This window comes from Pelophylax lessonae, assembly GCF_965119305.1.
Source record: "Pelophylax lessonae genome assembly, chromosome: 7".
NCBI classification, from domain to species: Eukaryota; Metazoa; Chordata; class Amphibia; order Anura; family Ranidae; genus Pelophylax; species Pelophylax lessonae.
The window spans coordinates 38,247,068-38,272,428 of NC_138774.1; the positions used below are offsets into that span (position 1 = coordinate 38,247,068).

General features: G+C 49.7%; 1 protein-coding gene across 1 annotated transcript in view; it reads left to right on the forward strand.

Moving 5' to 3' along the window:
* Positions 1-25,361, forward strand: part of RXRB (retinoid X receptor beta) — a 116,551-nt gene that overhangs the window by 76,305 nt on the left and 14,885 nt on the right. The window contains exons 5-6 of the mRNA XM_082263130.1: positions 5,068-5,219; positions 15,966-16,095. Coding sequence (XP_082119256.1) covers positions 5,068-5,219; positions 15,966-16,095 — 282 coding nt within the window. The remainder of the gene's footprint in view (positions 1-5,067; positions 5,220-15,965; positions 16,096-25,361) is intronic.

Genomic DNA, 25,361 nt, shown 5'->3' on the forward strand with positions numbered 1-25,361 from the left:
ACAGCGGGCCCTTTACCACGTGATCAGCTGTCAGCCAATGACCGCTTATCACAGAAGTAAACATAAGCTGGTTGCCTGTTTTTTTTTTTTTTTTTTCACACTGTCAGCGTGAAGAAAAGAAGAAAGCCATAACCTGCTTCTGTTGGAGGGACTTCGGTTCCCTAAGTGCCCTCCATTGCTGCGAATCAGTGCCCACCACTTCAATCTATCAGTGCCCATCAGTACTGCTAATCAATGTCGCCTGTCAGTGCCATCTCTCCGTGTCGCCTATCAGTGCCCATCAGTGCTGCCAGTCAGTCCCCCGTCAGTGCATCATCATCAGTGCCTCCTGATCCGTGCCGCCTATCAGTGCCACCTCTCCATGTCGCATATCAGTGCATCATCATCAGTGCCACCTCTCCATGCCACCCATCAGAGCAGCCTGATCGGTGCCACGCCATCGGTGCCACCTATCAGTGCCCATCAGTGGAGGAGGAAAATTACCTGTTTGCAAAATTTTATAACAAAATATGAAAAACGTGTTTTTTTTTCCCCAAAATTTTCAGTCTTTTTGTTTAGCAAAATGTGCCTGCTACCCTTGCTTGTGGTCCCATTAACAAAATAATGGCACTGCAAGCGCAACCTGAGATTGCAGCCTGTTTCCAAAAGTTGTGGCAAATTGCACATTTCTGTGCTTTGGAAGCGCACATTTGTGAATAAGTGATCCATCAGGGCATTTGTGCTCTCATAACCTTTCCAGTAATAATTTTGGCCACTAGAGGGTGCTATTAAACTGTGTTGTGTAGATCCTTTGCTTCTGCATAAAGGATTCTGTATGTGACACTGAGACCCTTACAAAGGTTTTTATCTTAGAAACTTTTCCTGAATATACACTATATTACCAAAAGTATTGGGACGCCTGCCTTTACACACACATGAACTTTAATGAAATCCCAGTCTTAGTCCGTAAGGTTCAATATTGAGTTGGCCCACCCTTTGCAGCTATAACAGCTTTAACTCTTCTGGGAAGGCTGTCCACAAGGTTTAGGAGTGTCTATGGGAATGTTTGACCATTCTTCCAGAAACGCATTTGTGAGGTCAGGCACTGATGTTGGAGAGAAGGCCTGGCTTGCAGTCTCCACTCTAATTCATCCCAAAGGTGTTGAGCAGCAGACGGATAAAGCCGGAAACACTTTCCGATTTGTACATTTCACCCCAGCAGGCTCTGGATGTTGGTTATGTGCACTTCTGGGTGCTCCCAATCATGTGATCCAGGACTCGGGACTGTATGTTACATCATTCATATTGCTGCTGCATATGTGCCTCCTGCTGACACTTGTGTGGGCGTGGCCTCTGCAGACATGCGCTGGCATTTTGAAAGGACACCTAAAACAAGACATGCCTTTGCCATCTCCTGAACCATAGCACTGCCTCTAGAGCTGCTGTCAATCAAAATTTACTTTGGAGTCCTGACATAGGGATGTAGTCCTCTTCTTGGAAGCGTGGCTCCAGCAGGATCGTCCAGTGCCCAGGGCAAGGTTCCAAATTTGCACCCCCTCCCCCACATTTAAAAATGTGCCTTAGAATGGATGTACCACCTGTGTCTGTTCTTTGTCCCCCTTGCTAGTCTTCATCCGGGACAGCTGCTCCTCCTGCCCCACCCCATGTCGTGTCCCTGCCTGCAAGCCAAGAGCCACCTTCATAATGGGAATCGGAGCCAGCGATCAGAGGATCCGATAAAAGGGAGAATAGACCAACGGAAACATCAGTACACTAGGCAGGTCCAAACACCTGCATCCTAAATGGTATATAAAACTGGGTTTAGGATCTCTTTAAGGAAGTTGGATGGCTGTGATTCACATTTGGAATGGAATGTACCCAGTAGTATTTATAGTGTACAGGGCAGGCTTGATGATCACGCCTTTGAGAAGCTTTTATTGCCGGTAAACTCAGGTAGCAGCATTGAAGCAGGTAATGATTAAAAGTTCCCAAAGCAATGTTGGTCTAAAGCCAATCCCAACCAAGTTTCAGATTCTGAGGGGGGGGGGGGGGGGGTTTCAACCTCTTTTAGGGAGTTAGTCCATTAAAAGTGGTTTTAAAGCCTAAAAAGTTTTTATTTCAACGCGTTTCTTGCATAAATGTATAGATAGCATTTTGCCCCCTCGCTCCTATATACTTATTTCACTCTATCCAGCGTTGTGCTCCTCTGTAACGGCTCTCTCCACTCTCAGGCTTTGCTGAGGACAATGGGTCCCGCTGTTGTCAGTCAAATCCTGTGATGAGGGGGGCGTGGCCAAGCCACAATGTCTATGGACGCAGGCAGCGTGGCTCAGGATCGAGCCTGCCGGTGTGCCACCATTAGAAGTGGCTTCCTATGGTGAACTCAGGAGGAGGAGGAGGAGGATGAACCAGGAATGCAGGTGGGGGACCAAAGAAGGGAGCTGGATGGGGCTGCTCTGTGCAATTATATGGCACAGAGCAGGTACTGTATATACTCGAGTATAAGCTGACTTTTTCAGCATGTTTTCTTATGCTGAAAAAGCCCCCCTCGGCTTCTACTCAAGTTACAGTCTCACTTACCTTTTCATCAGTAAGTGCGCATGCGCCACCACCGCTCGGGAAAGCCCGTACACATTCGGCTATTCCCGGGAAGACGGCGCATGCGCGGTGATATGTTGGCGCCGTGTGGCGCCATTTTTAAATGCAAGGCGGAAAAGTAAGTGAGACTCCTCTGTAGCCCTTGCAATCTCCTGTGCCATGCCTGTGTACCATCTCCTGTGCCATGCCTGTGTACCATCTCCTGTGCCATGCCTGTGTACCATCTCCTGTGCCATGCCTGTGTACCATCTCCTGTGCCATGCCTGTGTACCATCTCCTGTGCCATGCCTGTGTACCATCTCCTGTGCCATGCCTGTGTACCATCTCCTGTGCCATACCCACAACCCTGCATCTCCTGTACCATGCCCACAGCCCCTGTTTTGGGTCTCGTGGTGGTCCAGTTGGGTCCGGTAGCTGCTGCATTTCCCACCCTAGGCTTATACTCCAGTCAATTTTTTCCAGTTTTTTTTTAGGTAAAATTAGATGCCCCAGCTTATACTCGAGTATATACGGTAAATATAAACCGATTTGGTATTATTATTATTCTCTTGCCCCTACGTGTTTTTTTTTTTGGGGGGGGGGGGGTTTTTTGGGGTAATTTACTAGATGATTTCAGAAATACTGGGCGTGATTTACTAAAACTGGAGAGTGTTAAATATGGTGCAGCTGTGCATGGTAGCCAATAAGCTTCTAACCTCAACTTGTTCAGTTAACTAGTTAAAAACCACCCCATAGCACATTTACTGTTACAGGGCGGCTCTCCTGCACAGAATCGCGTATATATACATGTGTGATTCTGCATTTCAGCCTAGGGGGCGCGCATGCGCCGTGCCAACCCCGCTTTTGCTGTGATCTGCAGGTGGCATGCCCTGGATATCCACCGGCACCCGCAGATTGTCAGGCAGAGATGCAGTATGTAGATCTTTCTATGTAAACAAGGCCAATCTCCGTTCAGACAGGGGGAAGGGATGGACTTTGGGTCCCTGCAAAGCAGGGAATAAAATCCATCGTTTCTCGGAGTAAAAGCAGAACACAAGACACAAAAACATTGGCTAGGCACAAAGTTAACCTTTCGATCGTCCTAGATGTTTAGCCCCTTCTCAGCCAGTGTCATTAATACAGTGACAGAGCATATTTTTAGCACTAATCACTGTATTAGTGTCACCGGCTCCCAAAAGTGTCATTTAGTGTCCGACGCAATATCGCCCTCCCACTATAGGTTGCTGATCACCACTATTACTAGTAAAAAAATAAAGAAAAGTTCCAGTGTATATGCCATAGTTTTGTAGACACTAAAAAAATTTGCGCAAAGCAGTCAATATACACATATTGGGATTTATTTATTTATTTTTTTACCAAAATCATCAGAGTACATATTAGCCTAAATTTATGAAGAAAACCTTTTAAGAATAAATATTTAATTTAAAAAAAAAAAAAGTACTTTAAGGCTACGTTCACATGTGGGGGCGTAGCGGATTGCGGGCAGAATCGCTGCAATTCTGCCCGCGATGCGGAAATCATTGCAAATTGCGGGACACCTGTGCGATGCCCGTGATTTGCAATTGCACCTCAAACTCTGTGCGATGCCGCGATTTCCACCTGACGAATTGCGGTAACATCGCACAAACAGAATTGCGGGACGCACGATGCCCAAAAAAGGTACAAGAGCTTCTTTTGTGCGTCATGCGTCCCACGATTCTGTTTGCGCGATGTTACCGCGAGTCGTCAGGCGGAAAATGCAGCAACATCGCACAGCGTTTGAGGTGCCATTGCAAATCACAGGCATCGTACAGGTGTCCCGCAATTTGCAATGATTTCCGGATTGCGGGCAGAATTGCAGTGATTCTGCCCGCGATCGCTACGCCCACGTGTGAACGTAGCCTAAAACCACTTTAACCTCACTTCCTGTTTGTAGGATTCCTGTCACCTGGACAGGAAGTTGGGAAATGCCCCCGATTGGGGACATGGACAGCAGGATTTATGCACACTGGATGTTTTTAATGCTGCTCTTAGGGGGCGTCTTTTTTTTTTTTTTTTTTTTTTTTTTTTTAAATCTGCCTCTAAATGCCCCTGCATTCTAGCTCATGTGTAAATGCACACATAGGCTTTTGAATAGTTTAGAGGCAGAAAAAACCCCACTGCCAGCATGTCAGGTATTAGTGACATTTTGGCTGAAACAATGCTTGATGCCCCCAAGTGCGTTTAGCACTTGAGCGTTAATTCATTTCATTGGCCACAATAAATTATTTTGGCCTCTGAAATGAATAAACGCTCAAGCAGTTGATGTGCCCACACGGGTTACCTATGTTTGCACGCACCAAGCATTTTTTTCTGCCAAAACGCCACTGCCAGGAGGAAAGGTGTCTGGGTGAAATGGCAAAGTGTCCAGGGTGTATGAGGCCTAACCATTTCCTGTTCCATTCTATCAGAAATAAGAAAAACTCCTATTGGTGGGAGCTGGATTTTAAATTTGACTATTGTCTCCTTCAGCTGTACAGGAGGAACGCCAGCGAGGCCGAGAGCGGGAGGGAGAGGCCGAGTTTGGTGGTACCATAAATGACGACATGCCGGTGGAGAAGATTCTGGAAGCTGAACTGGCTGTAGAACAGAAGAGTGATCAAAGCCTCGAAGGCGGTGGATCTGTGAGTACCGCGCTATACTCTTCCAGTGCTTGGGGTCTTGGCTGCTTTGTATCCTTTGTTTCCTCCAGCAACTGATAAACTGTTGGGTTATCAAATGTTTTACAGGCATACTCCGCTTGACGTACCCTCGCTTGACGTACCCTCGCTTGACGTACCCTCGCTTGACGTACCCTCGCTTGACGTACCCTCGCTTGACGTACCCTCGCTTGACGTACCCTCACTTGACGTACCCTCACTTGACGTACCCTCACTTGACGTACCCTCACTTGACGTACCCTCACTTGACGTACCCTCACTTGACGTACCCTCACTTGACGTACCCTCACTTGACGTACCCTCACTTGACGTACCCTCACTTGACGTACCCTCGTGAGTGTGTGTACATTGCCGTTTATAGGAAACATTGGTCAGCTTGACATGACACTGCTCCCAGTTTTTCTCATTGGCGTCTATGGGAAATCTTGGTCAGCTTGGCATGGCACTGCTCCAGAACTAGTGACATGTACCAAACTTGGAGAGCACAGAGAGGGGACCCAGGACTACAATATATCTGGGGACAGCCAGCTTGCCTAGGTAATCTACTATGTCGTAGTCCTGGGTCCCTTTAATGTGCTCCTCAAGTTTGGTGGTCCCTGCCACTTATGGTTCGGGAGCAGTGCCATGTCAATTTGACCAAGATTTCCCATGGACGCCAGTGTTAAAAAACTGGGCGCAGTGCCATGTCAAGCTGACCAGGATTTCCCATAGAGCTAGTATGTTTACATGTCTACATGTTTTGAGAAGTGAAAAAAGGTATTGGTTCACTTTAAGAACATTTTCGATTTACATACATGCTCTGGTCCCATTGTGTACTTAAAAGTGGGGTATGTCTTTATATCAGATTGTTTCTAGAGTTTGCCTGACCATTGAAGTGCCATAATGGCTATAGACATTAAACCAAGCTGTGCTCATCTCCATAATGTCAGGCTAAACAAGGATTATAGCCTACACACTTTATTGTCAAAAGTATTGGGACACCGGCCTTTACACACACATGAATTTTAATGGCATCCCAGTCTTAGTCCGTAGGATTCAATATCGAGTTGGCCCACCCTTTGCAACTAGAACAGCTTCAACTCCTGGCTCGCAGTCTCTGCTCTAATTTATCCCAAAGGTGTTCTATTGGGTTGAGGTCAGGACTCTGTGCAGGTCAGTCAAGTTCCTCCACCCCAAACTCACTCATCCATGTCTTTATGGACCTTGCTTTGTGCACTGGTGTGCAGTCATGTTGGAACAGAAAGGGGCCATCCCCAAACTGTTCCCACAAAGTTGGGAGCATGAAATTGTCCAAAATGTCTTGGTATGCTGACACCTTAAAAGTTCTCTTCACTGGAACTAAGGGGCCAAGCCCAACCTCTGAAAAACAACCCCACACCATAATCCCCCCTCCAACAAATGATTTGGACCAGTGCACAAATCAAGGTCCATAAAGACACGGATGAGAGAGTTTGGGGTGGAGGAACTTGACTGGCCTGCACAGAATCCTGACCTTAACCCGATAGAACACCTTTGGGATGAATTGGAGTGGAGACTGTGAGCCAGGCTTTCTCTTCAAAATCAGTGCCTGAACTCACAAATGCGCTTCTGGAAGAATGGTCAAACATTCCCATAGACACACTCCTAAACATTGTGGACAGCCTTCCCAGAAGAGTTGAAGTTGTTATAGCTGCAAAGGGTGGGCCAACCCAATATTGAACCCTACGGACTAAGACTGGGATGCCATTAAAGTTCGTGTGACTGTGAAGGCAGGCGTCCCAATACTTTTGACAATATAGTGTAGCTACTTATTTGTTATCCTGCTCTGTTATCACATGCACTTATGTCTGTTAAACCTGGATTTTTAACACGTTACCATTCATGTGTTAGATGGATCTACCTATCCTATCTATCCTATCCCACCCCCATCTATCCCACCCCCATCTATCCCACCCCCATCTATCCCACCCCCATCTATCCCACCCCCATCTATCCCACCCCCATCTATCCCACCCCCATCTATCCCACCCCCATCTATCCCACCCCCATCTATCCCACCCCCATCTATCCCACCCCCATCTATCCCACCCCCATCTATCCCACCCCCATCTATCCCACCCCCATCTATCCCACCCCCATCTATCCCACCCCCATCTATCCCACCCCCATCTATCCCACCCCCATCTATCCCACCCCCATCTATCCCACCCCCATCTATCCCACCCCCATCTATCCCACCCCCATCCTATCCCACCCCCATCCTATCCCACCCCCATCCTATCCCACCCCCATCCTATCCCACCCCCATCCTATCCCACCCCCATCCTATCCCACCCCCATCCTATCCCACCCCCATCCTATCCCACCCCATCCTATCCCACCCCATCCTATCCCACCCCATCCTATCCCACCCCATCCTATCCCACCCCATCCTATACTATCTAATCTATCTTTCTATACTATCTATCCAAATATATTGATAATGGGTTTTTCCATGGTGCAGATGCCTAACACCTTTGCAACAGTATTTCACCCAGCCACCATGTATATGTGTTGCTGTCTTGCGTTGCCTCTAGAACTGTGACCGGGTTGTCACTGACAGCTCATTATTAGCTGCTGTTGATCGGAAGCAGGTAGGATGGGCTCCCAATTACGGCAGCACTGCGCAGCCAATCATAGTGCTGCATAGGAAACCCCTTTTATCCGTCTTAGGTGTCATGGCTTATTTAAAGCTCCGTCTCCCACTGACCTAAAGAGGCTCCATGACAACTCTGAGCTTGACAATCTCCTGCCCCAGGCCCACCCTCCAAACCCCCCCCCCCCCCCGCAGCATTAAAAAAATACTATACATACCCTTTTTTCCAACATCTTTGGTACAGTCTTCTGACGTCACAGGCTCAGATCCTACTCTTACAGTGGTTGTAAACCTCAGACATGAAACATGAACAAAGCATATCCCTCTATAATGTTGTCTCAGTTAAGAACACGAAGTGTAATTTCTGTCTGCCGCTTCCTTCCTCGATCAGCAGGAGTCACTTCTGACACCAAGATAAAAAAGGAGACGGCAGGGATCACCAGCACACAGCCTGAGATTGACACTCAGTTCTGTTTCTGTGAGCTGTATGAAGGGGAATGTGTCCCTTCCCTCCAATCAGCTCTGAGTTCTCCTAACTAAGCTCTGCAGAGTGCAACTTCAGCGCTTTGCCCCCTTTTTTCTGAATTGCCAGGCAAGCTTTTTTTTTTTTTTTTTAATTCAGCACTTTGAACGGATATAGAGAAGACTGCAGATTTGTTGAATATCTGTGTATCACCTGAGGATAGTCCCTTCACTGGGTATATGGAAGGGTTTACAGCCACTTGGATCTGGTGGTGGGCAGATCCTAAATGCTGCACTGCTTATTCCTAAATGCTGCAGAGAGAATTCTCCTGTGAAGCCAAGCAAGGGGTGGAGCATCGACGCCCTGGGCTCATAGGAAGCATGTTGAACACTAGCATCAGTTCCATTTATGCCCAAGTCGGACATGAACTTTTAAAAGTCCACATTTCTAAACCTGTGTCATGGCACCCAAATTTAGGGTATAAAATGAATCCTGGTCAGAATTACTTCTCAATAGAGCACCTGTGTGGTAACAGCACTGCATTTATAGTCCATTGATGCTTCCTCCAGCCCCATAACTGAAGGTCCAATAGCCTGAGCATCTCCTCTACAATCCATTGATGTCGCAATTGAAATGCTCTGCAGTTTTAAATGCAAACAAATAAAATATATGTATATCTTTGTGGGTCATCAATTTTTATTTATTTTTCCTCCAAAAGGCAGATTTTGATTTTTAGACTCATATGTGCAGTTTCAGTGCGATTTTTTTTTTATTTTTTTTAAAGCGTCAGTGGGAGGTTTCCCAGCTGCTTTAGCTGCCAGCATTGATCACACAGAAAAACCAACAGGCTGGTTGTACAGAAGTCAATCATACATCCAGCCTACCCATAGATGGATCAAAATTCAGCAGGTTCCTGCTGAGCCAGATACATTTTGATATGTCTATGGCCGGCTTAAATTGATTGTAAACAATCACTTTGTAAAACAACCTATTCAGTTTAAAATTGAAATAAAAGGCAAAACATTTCTGCATAGATGAGAAAAAAAATGATAAAAACCTTTTTTCTCTTACGTCCTCCGACAGTCGCCGCCTCTTCATATTCGTCACATATGGGGTATTAGACTTTGCTCCGAAGGAGTAGCTAGGCAACAGAATATGTTAATAAAGCTTTTAACATATCCAACATATCCCACCCTCAAGGGGTGGTCCCCTCAGTCAATACCCTCCTACTTCCTGCAACCATATCTCAGTTTTAATGTCTAGCTTGTCAGGAGTGGCTGGCTCTCTCTGTGCTGGGACTTTCTGTCCCAGACTCTTTCTTCTTTTTAATATTTTGTTTGAGTTTTTCTCTCTACCTTTACTTAGCTGTTGTTTTATCAGCGTTAGTTAGTTCTTCGGACGAAGAGGATCATGCGGACTGGGTCTCGGGCTGATCCCCCTGGTCGTGGGTCAGTGGCTTCCCAGTCTGCCATCGAGCGTTCAGCCAGGTAACGCTCCTGGCATAGTGAACGACCCATCCCTGTTCGGTGCAGGGATGCTTGGTGAGGTGGCTACCTCACTGGACGCTGTGCGGTTTCTTAACCCACGTTCGGAGCGTCTTGTCTGCGACTCTCCCTGCCTCATGTGTAGCGGCTTGTTCGCCTGTGCGGGTCCCCCACACCGTGGTGAGGTAAGTGTATTTATGTGGGGACCTGTCTGTCTGGAGGGGTGTCAGTCTGGGACTGTGTAACCTGCCTCTATTCACACTGTTTGTCTCCCTATCTCTCGGCTGCATGCTGTGGGCTGCAAGGGGGGGGGGGGGGGGAGTTGTGTGGCACTATGGGTGTCAGCATGATCAGTGTGGAAAGCTGTGTGCTGTGGGGCATGTTTTATGGCATGTTTGGGCACTTACAGCGATCGCTGCAGCGATCGGTTCTGTTTTTTTACATACAGACATGTGTGCATTACTGCACTGTGGAGCGACGGTTTCGGCGCCAAAAGACGCCATTTTGCCTGCCCTCGCTCCGGCCGCATGTTTTACATGCATGGCGGCCATTTTCTTGTAGCCTCCATAGGTTTACATAGAGCGCCCTAGCAGCATCACTTCCTCTTCCCAGGAACACCGATCGAGGCAGCAGCAGCGGCGAGGGTCTCCTCAGGTTTTATCCTTCTGTTTCTTGCTATCCATTGCCTGTGTTCAGTTTACATATCCCTGTGGGGGTCTCATTGTGCTTAGTGTGACGCGGTGGGCTGCGCTTGCCGCGCTTGCTGAAAGGGGCAGTTAACCCTTGGTTGTCTGGCATTACAGGGGCAATGGATTCTCAGGAGGGCAAATTTCCTACAGTATTGGTGGAAAGCCAGGGGACCGCTGCTTCCCCCCCAGGGGGGGATTTAGCCACTATTGTGGCTGGCCTTGCTGCTCAGGTGCAAATGCTGGTGGCTGCTCAATCTACCAAAAGGGCCAGAGTTGTGCTCTCCTCTGATTCTGAGGGTGAAGGTGATGGGGCTGTTCTAGCAGGGGCTTCCCTATCGGGGTCCCGCTCCTCTCTTGATCTAGTGGGGTCTGAGGTGGAGGCTGAAGTTGAGGGGGTTGATAATTCTCCCCCTGGCTCGCCTGAAGAGCTTGCAATCATGGATGAGTTGATTGCTTCTATTAAGCAAACGCTGCGTTTGCAGGACGAAGTGTGTCCCCCCGCTGCCTTGGCGGCTTATGGGACGCAGAGGAAACGCAGGACGCCACAGGTTTTCCCCTGCAATGCTGATTTTCAGCGCGCTGTTAAGGATCAATGGCGCGATCTGCGCAAACCTTTTGCGGTACCAAGTAGATTCAAGCTGCGTTATCCTTTTTCACCTGCCACTGATGAAAGGTGGTGCGTGCCTCCACCAGTGGATCATGCGATTGCGGTTTTGAACAAGGCCACTGCGATTCCTGCAGAGGGTTCACCCATTTTCCGTGATGCCACAGATAGGAGACTGGAGTCTCTGGCCCGTCATACATATTCTGTTACGGGTTCTATGCTTAAAGCTCTGTTTGCTTCTCTCATGGCGGCCCAGGCGATCGCAAGTTGGACGCAGATGCTTAGGCGCGTCTTGGTGGCCGACTCGGCCTCGCCGGCGACCCTGGATATGGTGGATCAGATCCACCAGGGTGTCATGTATCTGTGTGATGCGGACCTGGACCTGATTCCGTTGGCTGCACGGGTGCACAGTGTGGCGGTGTTGTCTCGCCACCTGGTTTGGTTAAAATGTTGGTCGGTGGACCAATCTTCGCGTAAGACCTTAGCCAATCTGCCTTATGATGGGTCTCGCCTTTTTGGGGAGTCCCTGGATGTGTTGATTAAGGGAATCACCGGGGGTAAGAGCACTCTCTTGCCCCATTTCCCCAAGGCTAAGGGGGCTTCTGGGAAGAAGCATGCTAATTTTCGGCCCCCTCAGGGGTCCTTTCGTGCCTTTCGGCCGCACTACAAGGGCAAGCCGTTCAAAGGTCAAGGCTCTCAGAAGAAGCCCTGGTCTGGTAAGCAGAAGTCCGGCCAATCCGGACCTGCAGCCCATAACAGTTCGGCCTGAAGGGGCGCCCTCACCCAGTTTTGGGGTGGGGGGACGCTTGCTCGGTTTTCTTCAGCCCTGGTTGGCCCGTGTGCGGGACAGATGGGTTCAGGAAATCGTTCGGTCTGGTTACAAGATCGAGTTTCTCTCTCGGCCGGAGAGCAGATTTTTTCCTTCAAATCTTCAACTGTCTCCGGAGCGCCTGCGGGACCTACACCTGGCGGTGCAGGACCTGAGGGCTCAGGGAGTGGTGGTTCCGGTGCCTCATCGGGACAGATTTCGGGGGTTTTATTCAAACCTGTTCACCGTGCCCAGGAAGGAGGGCAAGGTTCGTCCGATTCTGGACTTGAAGGCTCTGAACTGCTCTGTGCGGGTTCGCAAGTTCCGCATGGAATCCCTGCGGTCGGTGGTGGCTGCCCTGGTTCCGGGGGAATTCATGGCCTCCATCGATTTGAAGGATGCGTATCTTCACATCCCCATCTTCGAGGGTCACCAGAGGTACCTTCGATTTGCCATTGCGGAGGATCACTACCAGTTCGTGGCGTTGCCTTTTGGCCTTGCCTCGGCTCCGCGGGTCTTCACCAAGGTGCTTGCACCGGTTCTGGCATTATTGAGGGCCCAGGGCATTTCTGTCCTGGGGTATCTGGACGACATTCTGGTTCGGTCTGCGACCAGCCAGGGTCTGGAGCAGGACCTGTCTGTCACGATGCAAACTCTGCAGGAGTTTGGTTGGACGATAAATTTTCCAAAGTCGGCACTAAGTCCGTCTGTTCGTCTCCCCTACCTGGGAATGATTTTGGACTCGGTGCAGGCGAAGGTCACTCTTCAGGAGGAAGTCAGGTCCCTCCGGGATGTTCCGCAATCGTCTCTACGGACGTGCATGAGATGTCTGGGATTGATGGTCTCGGCCTTCGAGGCGATTCCCTTCGCCCAGTTTCACACGCGGGGTCCCCAAGCGGAGATCCTGTCCAAGTGGGACGGGCGACCTCAATCTCTGGATCTTCAGATCTCGTTGAGTCATCGCACCAGAAAAGACCTTCTGTGGTGGCTCCAGTCCCCGATGGTGTCCGGGGGCAAGTCGTTTCGTCCTATCTCGTGGACGGTAATCACCACGGATGCCAGCCTGTCGGGCTGGGGTGGTGTTCTGGGCGTTCTGTCCGCCCAGGGAACTTGGTCGGAGGGGGAGTCCTCCCTTCCGATCAACATTCTGGAATTGCGTGCGATAAGTCTCTGTCTTCGTCGCTGGACGGACCGGCTGCAGGGCTGCCCGGTTCGGGTGCAGACGGACAATGCCACGGCGGTGGCCTACATCAACCACCAAGGGGGCACCAGGAGTGCCCGAGCGGCTCGGGAAGTGGCCGACATTCTATCTTGGGCCGAGACTCATGTCCCGGCGATAACGGCGGTTCACATTCCGGGGGTGGAGAACTGGCAGGCGGACTATCTGAGTCGCCAGACCCTGGATCAGGGGGAATGGTCTCTCCACCCGGCTGTCTTCCAGATGTTGTGCGCGAAGTGGGGTCTTCCAGATGTGGACCTGTTCGCGTCTCGTCTCAACAACAAGGTGAGGAGGTTCGTGGCACGGACGCGCGACCCTCGGGCAGACGCGTCGGACGCGTTAGTGGCCCCGTGGCATCAGTACAGACTGATGTATGCGTTTCCACCGATCCAGTTGCTGTCCAGGTTCCTTCGCAGGTTTCAATCGGAACGCAACACAGTGATTCTTGTGGCACCGGACTGGCCTCGCCGGTCCTGGTACGCAGACCTCGTGAATCTGGCGGTCGACGCCCCGTGGCGTCTGCCTCTTCGAGACGATCTACTGTCTCAAGGACCGATATACCATCCTGCTTTACAGTCGCTGGCTTTGACGGCCTGGCTGTTGAAACCGAGGTCCTGAAGGAGAGGGGTCTCTCTCCGGAGGTCGTTCATACTTTAATCAACGCGAGGAAGTCTTCCTCTGGGAAGGTTTACTACCGTACTTGGAAGGCCTATTTTGCCTGGTGTGAGTCCAGGGGGTTTTCACCCCGCACGTACTCGGTGTCCCGTGTGCTGTCTTTCCTTCAAGCGGGTGTTGATCAGCGCTTGGCGCTGGCTACGATAAAGGGTCAGGTGTCTGCTCTGGCCGTTCTGTTTCAACGTCCCGTGGCATCCAACCTTTTGGTTGGCACCTTTATTCAGGGTGTGCGGCATCTGGTTCCTCCTAGGAGGGATCCTCTGCCCCCTTGGGACTTGAATCTCGTGCTATCTGTGTTACAACGTGCTCCTTTTGAACAGATCAGGGAGATCTCGTTGTCTATGTTATCCAAAAAGGTCGCCTTTTTGGTGGCGATCACTTCGGCTCGCAGAGTGTCGGAACTGGCGGCTTTGTCCTGCAAGTCTCCGTACTTGGTTATTCATTTGGATAAGGTGGTCTTGCGACCTAATCCTTCCTTTCTTCCGAAACGTGTTTCGGAATTCCATCTTAATGAGGACATTGTCTTGCCTTCGTTGTGCACGAAGCCTAAACATCCAAAGGAGGTGAGATTGCACTCTCTGGATGTTGTTCGGGCGATCAGGGTTTACCTTCGATCGACTGAGTCTTTTCGTAAAACGGACTCCTTGTTTGTTCTTCCAGAGGGTCCTCGGAAGGGCATGGCGGCTTCGGCCTCTACCATCGCAAAATGGATCAGACAGACCATTGAACAGGCCTATGCCTTGCAGGGGAAGGTTCCCCCTGTGCCTGTGAAGGCGCACTCTACTAGATCTCTGAGTACGTCTTGGGCCTGTCGTCATGGGGCTTCTGTAGCCCAGGTGTGTAAGGCGGCGACTTGGTCGACCGTGCACACTTTCACAAAATTCTACAAAGTAGATGTTCGGGCATCGGCGGATGCTTCCTTTGGCCGCAAGGTTCTTAGTGCGGCTGTTCCCTAGGGTCCCTTGTTGGGGACTCCTGGCTGTTGGGATAAGTTTTGTATCCCCTGGTTTTTGCCTTTTCCTGGGTTGTTGTTCCTGTTGAGCACTTGTTTTTTTGCTGTTGCCCAGCTGGTTTCCTTCCTTTGGTAAGGTTCCTTTCTTGATGTGGAAACTGCGTTGCCTTTCGGCGCGGATGTGTTTCCCACCCCTCATGTTTGCACTGCTTTGGGACGTCCCCATATGTGACGAATATGAAGAGGCGGCGACTGTCGGAGGACGTAAGAGAAAACGGAATTTTTGTAAAATCTTACCTGTAAAATTCCTTTCTCTGAGTCCTCCGACAGTCGCCGCCCCCGCCCCTCTTTTGGGGTTTGGTTGTATACTCTACTGCTATTCCACTAAAACTGAGATATGGTTGCAGGAAGTAGGAGGGTATTGACTGAGGGGACCACCCCTTGAGGGTGGGATATGTTGGATATGTTAAAAGCTTTATTAACATATTCTGTTGCCTAGCTACTCCTTCGGAGCAAAGTCTAATACCCCATATGTGACGAATATGAAGAGGCGGCGACTGTCGGAGGACTCAGAGAAAGGAATTTTACAGGTAAGATTTTACAAAAATTCCGTTTTTTTTTTTTTTAAATGATTACATTCCCTCTGTTCTCGGCTGAATAGGAGCAAAAGCTGCATAAGTAGAAGTAGCAGCACATGGGTTTCCCAGTGAATGGCTGTGCGGGGGGGGGGGCATCGTGTCAGGACAAGTCTGATCATTGGAGGAGAGCAAGCAGGCTGAGTTCCCAGCACAGCTAGTACACTGACCCCGATGTGCTCTCCTGCTTTGTGTGGTCAGTTTTTAATAGAATAGCAGATGGACTGGCAGGAGAACCGGGGATAAAGGAAGAAATGCAAAGAACAGGATACTTTCTCATACAAGTACATGGTACAGCAGGCACACACAAGAATATTAAGTGTTGAGGAAACAAACTCTTTAAGTCTAGCTGTCCCCAGTGTGTTGTCATATGGTTTTCTCCCAATCCCTTACACAGCCAAGTGAGTCAATGATGGCACCTTGATGCTTTCCCTGTGTATTAGCTGTTTGTCTTGTTGTTGGATTTTGTCTGCTTCTTTTTTGCCTCACTGAATAACCTTTTCTGAACTTAGAAGCAAAGAATGCTGCAGTATTTGACTGAGCTCTCCTGTCTCCGTCTTTCTCCAGCCAAGTGACCCAGTTACTAACATCTGTCAAGCTGCTGATAAACAACTTTTTACTCTAGTCGAATGGGCCAAGAGGATACCCCATTTCTCTGAGCTGGCGCTGGACGATCAGGTCATTCTGCTTAGAGCTGGTAAGAGGCTTGGTGCCAGTGGGATGTGACTTTCTGCACTCTTTGGCCAAAAAAGTATGTGTACCCCTCTCCAAACACTTAAGTTCTGGTGCTACCAGTAACCCATATGTACGGCTGCAAAATTGTGGGCTTTAATGTCCACATGCCGCTCATATTCATCACTGGGTGGGCAATGTTGATGTGCTGGGAGTGCGCAATCTCAGCACAAAGACCAAGTTGGGGAAATAGCTCTTAGTCCCAATTAAACATCGGCAGCTGGTGTTACTGGCTTATTATGTGACCGCTGTGACAGCCAATCGCAGTGGTCACATGATCGCCGTTCCTTCCCTACCTTGGGAGTGTAAGGAACTTTTAAAGGGGGTGCCAGGGTGGGTCGTAACTGGGGTTAAAGCAGTTGTAAAGCCATATGGGGTTTTTCCCCTTAATGCATTCAATGCATTAGGTAAAAACCTTCTGTGCTGCAGCACCCTCAGACCCCTCCTTTTTCTTGCCTAATCTGATTCAGCAATGTGCACGTGAACACTACCGCTGTCCTCATTGGACATATTGATAGCAGCGGGAGCCATTACATGTGACATGGCAGCGAGGGGAGGGGCTGAGTTCCGCTGTCTGTGTCGATTGGCGCAGCAGCTACACTTAGGAGCGAGTCCAAATTGGGTGCCCACATGGAAGGTGGCTTTCTGTGGGGGTACCTGATGAAGAGGAGGGACCTGGGGCGGGGGACCCCATAAGAGAATCCAGGCTGCTCTGTGAAAAGCCATTACACAGAGCAGGTAAGTATAGACCGGTTTGTTTTTAAAAAAAAAAAAATTAAAAATTGCACGTTTACAACCACTTTAATGCTGCAACATACAAAGATCATTGTGCATCTCTGACCTTGTCTGTTCCAGCATGACTGCACCCCCTGTGCACAAAGCTAGCTCCATAAAGACATGAGGGGTTGATTTACTAAAACTGGAGAGTGCAAAATCTGGTACGGCTGTGCATGGTAACCAATCAGCTTCTATCTTCAGCTTGTTTAAGCTTTGACAAAAAAAACCTGGAAGCTGATTGGTTTCCATGCACAGCTGCATCATATTTAGCACTCTCCAGTTTTAGTGGCCCTTGGTTTGATGTGGAGGAACTCAAGTAGCCTGCACAGAGCTCCTGACCTCAACCCCACTGAACACTTGTAGTTTATTCATTGACCGTTCTCTGTGAATGAATAATGCAACTGTGTGGGGGCGGAGCCCTGCAGTGTCACACTTTTTTTAAATTGTGACAGCGGGTGCAGGGAGAAGATCCCCCAGGGATCAGGGGAAGAAGGTGCAGGAGCTGTGAACATGTTGCATGTTCCACCTTAAAAACAGAACATGTAACATGTTTTATATGGTCGACTTAGCCTTTAAAGCCGCTAAGGGGATGCAACTCCTGATTAAGGTGTATTTCTAGGAAAACTTTTTTGGGGGGATTGGAAAAGGTTTGGTGCTCTGTTAGTTTATTGTTAGTGTTCCTATCAGGGAGCAGAGATTCCAACCCTCTATTTTGTTCTGCTAATCATGGTCACAGAAATAGAAAGTGAAAGGAAACACAACATTTTAGAGTTGTCCCCAGAACAAGAGGTGAGGGGAAATCTTGCATTTGGGACACATGTATCTGGAAAAACTGGTGATCAGTTCTGGAAAATTGTGGTAAAATTAAATCCGCGTGAATTCTATGTATCTAGATCCAAAAAGGAGATGTTTCAAAAAATTGCATCAAATAATCATCCTGTGACACCCACCACCTACTAAAGGGGACGCTTACCAGATATAGTGAAAAACATAAATCAGGCGCATCAGCTGCACAATATAGAAAAAGTCCATAATAGTCTATGCATGATAAAAATGTCCAACATGTAGGGCTGCCATCAAATGAACCAATAATCCAAAGGTTCCAACAAAGCTGGAAGTAAAAAGAGAGAAGAGGCGCCTCGAAGTAGACTTTAGTACATTTGTTAAGATATAATAAGCACTCACATCGATTCAAGATTACAAATGGTAGGTGGGCACCATCCTTGGTGTTCCAGGGTAGGAGTGTTCATCAGTTTTTGGACGCCTCCATCGGAATCAGTGTCCCCCGCTTCACCGCAGATTGCCATGAAGAAGGAGCGCGGCCGCTTCCATCGGCAGCAGGCACGCTTAGAAAGCGTCGCAGTTTTGCGACGTCATCTATTCACGACGTCGGAGTTTCCCGCTCTCCAAGCCTCGGTTTTCGTCTGTTTGCCTTCCAAGCCACGTTCCCACTCCTGCTCCATCCACCACTATTGCCAGCATAACGGTGAAGAGGGGACACTGATTCCGATGGCGGCGTCCACAGGATGATGAACACTCCTACCCTGGAACACCAAGGATGGTGCCCACTTACCATTTGTAATCTTGAACTGAATTGAGTGCTTATTATATCTTAATAAATGTACTAAAGTCTACACTTAGAGGCGCCTCCTCTCTCTTTTTATTACCAGTTATAGTGAACCATCTATTTCTGGAATGGTTGAACACGCTTGCAAACAGACCTGTGCAGGGTGATGTGATAGGGTCTTCAATCAAACCGCAAAACACGCTGGAAATTATAAACGAGAGGGGGTGCGATGGGAAGCAGGACGCTGGAGTGGATGTGAAGTCTGTGCAAGGGACATCTGATTCCCCTCCTTGACCACAGGCTGGGGAGAAGCGATGGCTGCTGCTGGAGATACCGACGCTGCAGGAAAGGATGACAGGAGCCGCTGGGTTCCAGGAACACTCCAGAAAACCACCTGCAGTACACTGCAATGCTCCCCTGGTAACAGTAACCAGTAACTGTTTCCAGTAGTCTTCCAGGACAGCCCTTGGGTAATAAAGCTTCCCCCAGTGGGACAGGAAACAAATCGACCATTTAAAAAAATAAAAAAAAGTCTGTCCTCCCAGCATACAGTCAGTTTATATGAGAACCGAAGGATGAATCTCGTACACGGCAGCTTAGAAAATGAAACTCGTTTTGTTTATATTCATATTAGCGTGACTTTTTGGTCTATTATATGTTTTACTATTACTCTACTACTCTACTGTATTTTTAATGTATCACTTTAGCACGGTTTACCACTTAGATTTGATATCTGGAAAATCTGACGAAAGGGTTTTTTCTCTTCCTGTTGCATCTTTGAGACTGAAAGTTTAAGGAACTTTCCTTTTTTTACCATGTCTTACCCTATGCAAATCTAAATCAAATGACTCAGTTTGAGCAGAATGTGATCGGGGAACATCGCAGACTTATGAGTCCAGAAGTGATGTGTAATATGTCACTTCAGGGTTCACAGCTGTCATTCCCCAGCTACTCTAGCCAAGATTGCAGGTAATCGAGCACAATCTGTGCTTTATTACCTTTGGTGGAGGGCATGGGAGATAATTATGGGTCTAATGTTGGTTAAACTAGATGGACTTTTTTTTCACCCTGACTATGTAATAGACCCTCAATGTCTCCATAAACAGGACTTATGCACATATTTGCCAGCACACCAGGGTCGTCAAATGTCCTCCAAAGCTTTAATTGCAGAAAGATCACATCACAAACTGCAACTTTTCAGACCAGTGCAGGACCCCTTCATCACCACACGCCTGACAAAGGGCTCCCGCATGGCTCTGAAAAGCTACTTGTTCTTGGGTGATGTGATCCTTCTGCAGTAGAAGTTGGATGACATTTGACGATCCTTGGTGTGCTAGCGAATTTGTGCATTGATTTATGATGGGTCCAGTTCCAGTTGGTAGTCACTGCAGCACCCACTACTGATGAGTCTATGTCCAGGAACGTGTGCGATGGGCTTATTTACATCGCCAATGCCATTGCAGCCCCCTGTGATGGCAATACAGTTAAAGAAAAAAAAATAAAGTATTTACAATAAATTCAAAATAATTTTTCTCCAGTCGTCTGTCCAGGACAGCATAGTAGGGAGAGTAGGCTCCACTTCCAGTAGGCAGGAAACACCAATCTTAGATCCATAAAGGGAGATCACCATCCTGCTTTCCCAGTCTTTGTGTTTCTTCCACCAGAGAAGGAGGCAGGTGTGGAGCTCTGCATTTACCTGATGCAGAGGTCTTGGGCCCCAGGTCAGGCTGCAGGGGAAGCTTTCCTCCAAGATAGCTAAGGGAGGCCTGGATGATCCCCACGTGGTCCGCCCGGTGGGGAGAGGAGTCTCTGCCGAGCTGGAAACTAGGTATGCTGAGTGAGCGCTGCTTGCATTCAAATTAACATGAATGGGTGCACCTTCACCAACACAGGGGTGTTGGTGAAGGTACACCCATTCTGTCTAGGGTGCCTGACAGCTTTTTTTTTTTCTCTTCCACTAGCCCCTTTTCTTGTTTCAGGCTCAGCCCATAGAAGCAGAGAAAGTTGGGGGGGGGGGGTGTAAGGGGGTGCCCGCTTGTGCATCCAAGTTTAAGGAGGGATGGAACAAACCGCTCTGCAAACCTTGTATAGACAAGTTGGTATACAAGGAGACTACAGGGGTGTGTAAGGTTTTGATTTTGGGCGTTAGGAAAAATGAAGGAAATTAAGTATATGCTGTTGAACCTTGAGACCCCTAAACAGCAAGCTGAAGTACCTCTCTCTTCGGCCCCAGAGGAGCACGACGAAATGGGAGAGGAAGATCCAGATTCCTTAGAGGAGCTAAGTGAAGTGGCCTTGTCCAAAGACATTCTGGAACAAGGAACTAATTCGCCTAGATACAGGCTCGCACTCAAGGAGGTGGATGCCTTGTTGGGCGTGATTTATAAATCCTTGGAGATTAAGTAAGAACGGCTTCTCTGTCCCTCCATGATCAGATGCACCAGACCTTGAAAGAGGATCAAGGCAGTGTTTTTCCGGTACAATGTGCACTATTAGACTCGAAAGAAAATGGGTGGAGCCTGAGAAGTTATTTTTTTTTTCCTAAAAGCCTAAAGAGGAGGTTCCCCTTTAGTGAGGATTCCTTCTGCGTGGGACGCAGCTTTTTCGCAGTTCGCTAAGTCAATGGACCTCGCGTTTGAGGACATGGGGGTCCTTAGGGAGGTGGAGGGGTTATTGAAACGATCTTGGGAAGTAGTCATGGCTAACCTAAAGACAGCAATGGCTACAACAGTGGTATCTCGCAATTTGGAGGTCAGGTTAGACCAGCTACAGGCCCATCTAGAAGGTGGGACTTCATGGAAGGAAATCCTGGATTCCCTTCTATTTTTACAAAAGGCCGCAGGTTATATGGCAATCTGCCAAACTCTCAGCTAAAGTTGCAGCCCTTGTAAATTCTTCTTGACGGGCTTGATGGTTGAAATCCTGGTCAGGCGATCCGGCCTCAATAATTAGACACTGGCATCCTGAGGGGGACCTATTATTCAGGCAGGACCTGGAGACCGAACCGCGGATAAGAAGAAAGCCTTTCCGATCAAAACTAAGACGACCCCAAAAAGTTGTTTCTCTTACGTCCTCCGACAGTCGCCGCCTCTTCATATTCGTCACATATGGGGTATTAGACTTTGCTCCGAAGGAGTAGCTAGGCAACAGAATATGTTAACAATAAAGCTTTAACATATCCCACCCTCAAGGGGTGGTCCCCTCAGTCAATACCCTCCTACTTCCTGCAACCATATCTCAGTTTTAATGTCTAGCTTGTCAGGAGTGGCTGGCTCTCTCTGTGCTGGGACTTTTTGTCCCAGACTCTTTCTTCTTTTTGATATTTTGTTTGAGTTTTCTCTCTACCGTTACTTAGCTGTTATTTTTGTCAGCATTAGTTAGTTCTTCGGACGAAGAGGATCATGCGGACTGGGTCTCGGGCTGATCCCCCTGGTCGCAGGTCGTGGGTCAGTGGCTTCCCAGTCTGCCATCGAGCGTTCAGCCAGGTAACGCTCCTGGCACAGTGAACGACCCATCCCTGTTCGGTGCAGGGATGATTGGTGAGGTGGCTACCTCACCGGACGCTGTGCGGTTTCTTAACCGCCATTGTGTGCGTCTTGAATTGCGACTCTCCCTGCCTCATGTGCAGTGGCTTGTTCGCCTGTGCGGGTTCCCCACGCCATGTGAGGTAAGTGTGTCTATGTGGGGACCTGTCTGTCTGGGGGGGGTCTCAGTCTGGGACTGTGTAACCTGCCTTTGAATCACACTGCTTGTCTCCCTATCTCTCGGCTGCATGCTGTGGGCTGCAAGGGGGGGGGGGAGCTGTATGACACTGAGTGTGTCAGACTGGGCTGTGTGAGGAGCTGTGTGCTGTGGGGCATGTTTTTAATGGCATGTTGGGGCATATACAGCGATCGCTGCGGCGATCTAACATGTATCCATATAATGGGATGAGATTGTGTGTGTTTTTATGCACTGTGGAGCGGCGATTTCGGCGCCAACCGACGCCATTTTACCGGCGCCCGCTCCGGCCGCATGGTTTACATGCACGGCGGCCATTTTCTTGTAGCCTCCATAGGCTTACATAGAGCGCCCTGGCAGCATCACTTCCTCTTTCCTGGAAGCACCGATCGAGGCAGCAGCAGCAGCGGAGTCTCCTCAGGTTTTATCCTTCTATTCCTGTGTTCCATTGCCTGTATTCAGTCTGTATATTCCCTGTGGGGGTCTCGTTGTGCCTGAGTGTGGTGCGGTGGGCTGCGCTTGCCGCGCTTGCTGAAAGGGGGCAGTTAACCCTTGGTTGTCTGGCATACAGGGGCAATGGATTCTCAGGAGGGCAAGTTTCCCACAGTATTGGTGGAAAGCCAGGGGACCGCTGTTTCCCCCCCAGGGGGGGATTTAGCCACTATTGTGGCTGGCCTTGCTGCCCAGGTGCGAATGCTAGTGGCTGCTCAATCTACTAAACGGCCCAGAGTTGCTCTGTCCTCTGATTCTGAGGGTGAAGGTGATGGGGCTGTTCTGGCAGGGACCCCCCTATCGGGGTCCCGCTCCTCTCTTGATCTAGTGGGGTCTGAGGTAGAGGCTGAAGTTGAGGGGGTTGATAATTCTCCCCCTGGCTCGCCTGAAGAGCTTGCAATCATGGATGAGTTGATTGCTTCCATTAAGCAGACGCTGCGTTTGCAGGACGAGGTGTGTCCCCCAGCTGCCTTGGCGGCGTATGGGACGCAGAGAAAACGCAGGACGCCGCAGGTTTTTCCCTGCAATGCTGATTTTCAGCGCGCTGTTAAGGACCAATGGCGCGATCTGCGCAAGCCTTTTGCGGTTCCAAGTAAATTTAAGCTGCGTTATCCTTTCTCGCCTGCCACTGATGAACGGTGGTGTGTGCCTCCACCAGTGGATCATGCAATTGCGGTTTTGAACAAAGCCACTGCGATCCCTGCAGAGGGATCCCCTGTTTTCCGTGATGCCACGGATAGGAGACTGGAGTCTCTTGCCCGTCATACTTATTCTGTTACGGGTTCTATGCTTAAGGCTCTGTTTGCTTCTCTCATGGCGGCTCAGGCGATCGCAAGTTGGACGCAGATGCTTAGGCGCGTCCTAGTGGCCGATTCGGCCTCGGCGGCGACCCTGGATATGGTGGATCAAATCCACCAGGGTGTCATGTATCTGTGTGATGCGGACTTGGACCTGATTCCGTTGGCTGCACGTGTGCACAGCGTGGCGGTGTTGTCTCGCCGCCTGGTTTGGTTGAAATGTTGGTCGGTGGACCAATCTTCACGTAAAACCTTAGCCAATCTGCCTTATGATGGGTCTCGCCTTTTTGGGGAGTCCCTGGATGTGTTGATTAAGGGGATTACCGGGGGTAAGAGCACTCTCTTGCCCCATTTCCCCAAGGCTAAGGGGGCTTCTGGGAAGAAGCATGCGAGTTTTCGGCCCCCTCAGGGGTCCTTTCGTGCCTTTCGGCCGCACTACAAGGGCAAACCGTTCAAAGGCCAAGGCTCTCAGAAGAAGCCCTGGTCTGGGAAACAGAAGTCCGGCCAATCCGGACCTGCGGCCCATAACAGTTCGGCCTGAAGGGGCGCCCTCACCCAGTTTTGGGGTGGGGGGACGCTTGCTCGGTTTTCTTCAACCCTGGTTGGCCCGTGTGCGGGACAGATGGGTTCTGGAAATCGTTCGATCTGGTTACAAGATCGAGTTTCTCTCTCGGCCGGAGAGCAGATTTTTTCCCTCAAATCTACAACTGTCTCCAGAGCGCCTGCGGGATCTGCACCTGGCGGTGCGGGACCTGAGGGCTCAGGGTGTGGTGGTTCCGGTGCCTCATCGGGACAGATTTCGGGGGTTTTATTCCAATCTGTTCACCGTGCCCAGGAAGGAGGGCAAGGTTCGTCCGATTCTGGACTTGAAAGCTCTGAACCGCTCTGTGCGGGTTCGCAAGTTCCGCATGGAGTCCCTGCGCTCGGTGGTGGCTGCCCTGGTTCCGGGGGAATTCATGGCCTCCATCGATTTGAAGGATGCGTACCTTCACATCCCCATATTCGAGGGGCATCAGAGATACCTTCGATTTGCCATTGCGGAGGATCACTACCAGTTCGTGGCGTTGCCCTTTGGGCTCGCCTCGGCTCCGCGGGTCTTCACCAAGGTGCTTGCACCGGTTCTGGCATTATTGAGGGCCCAGGGCATTTCTGTCCTGGGGTATCTGGACGACATTCTGATTCAGTCTGCGACCGGTCAGGGTCTGGAGAAGGACCTGTCTGTCACAATGCAAACTCTGCAGGAGTTCGGTTGGACGATAAATGTTCCAAAGTCGACACTGAGTCCGTCGGTTCGTCTTCCCTATCTGGGAATGATACTGGACTCGGTGCAGGCGAAGGTCTTCCTGCCGGAAGACAAACTCGGGACTCTTCAGGAGGAAGTCAGGTTCCTCAGGGACGTTCCACACTCGTCTCTGCGAACGTGTATGAGATGTCTGGGATTGATGGTCTCGGCCTTCGAGGCGATTCCTTTCGCTCAGTTTCACACGCGGGGTCTCCAGGCGGAGATCCTGTCCAAGTGGGACGGGCGACCTCAATCTCTGGATCTTCAGATCTCGTTGAGTCATCGCACCAGGGAAAACCTTCTGTGGTGGCTCCAGTCCCCGTTGGTGTCCGGGGGCAAGTCGTTTCGTCCGATCTCGTGGACGATAATCACTACGGATGCCAGCCTGTCGGGCTGGGGTGGTGTTCTGTCCGCCCAGGGGACCTGGTCGGAGGGGGAGTCTTCCCTCCCGATCAACATTCTGGAATTGCGTGCGATAAGGCTCTGTCTTCATCGCTGGACGGACCGGCTGCAGGGCTGCCCGGTTCGGGTGCAGACGGACAATGCCACGGCGGTGGCCTACATCAACCACCAAGGGGGCACCAAGAGTGCCCGAG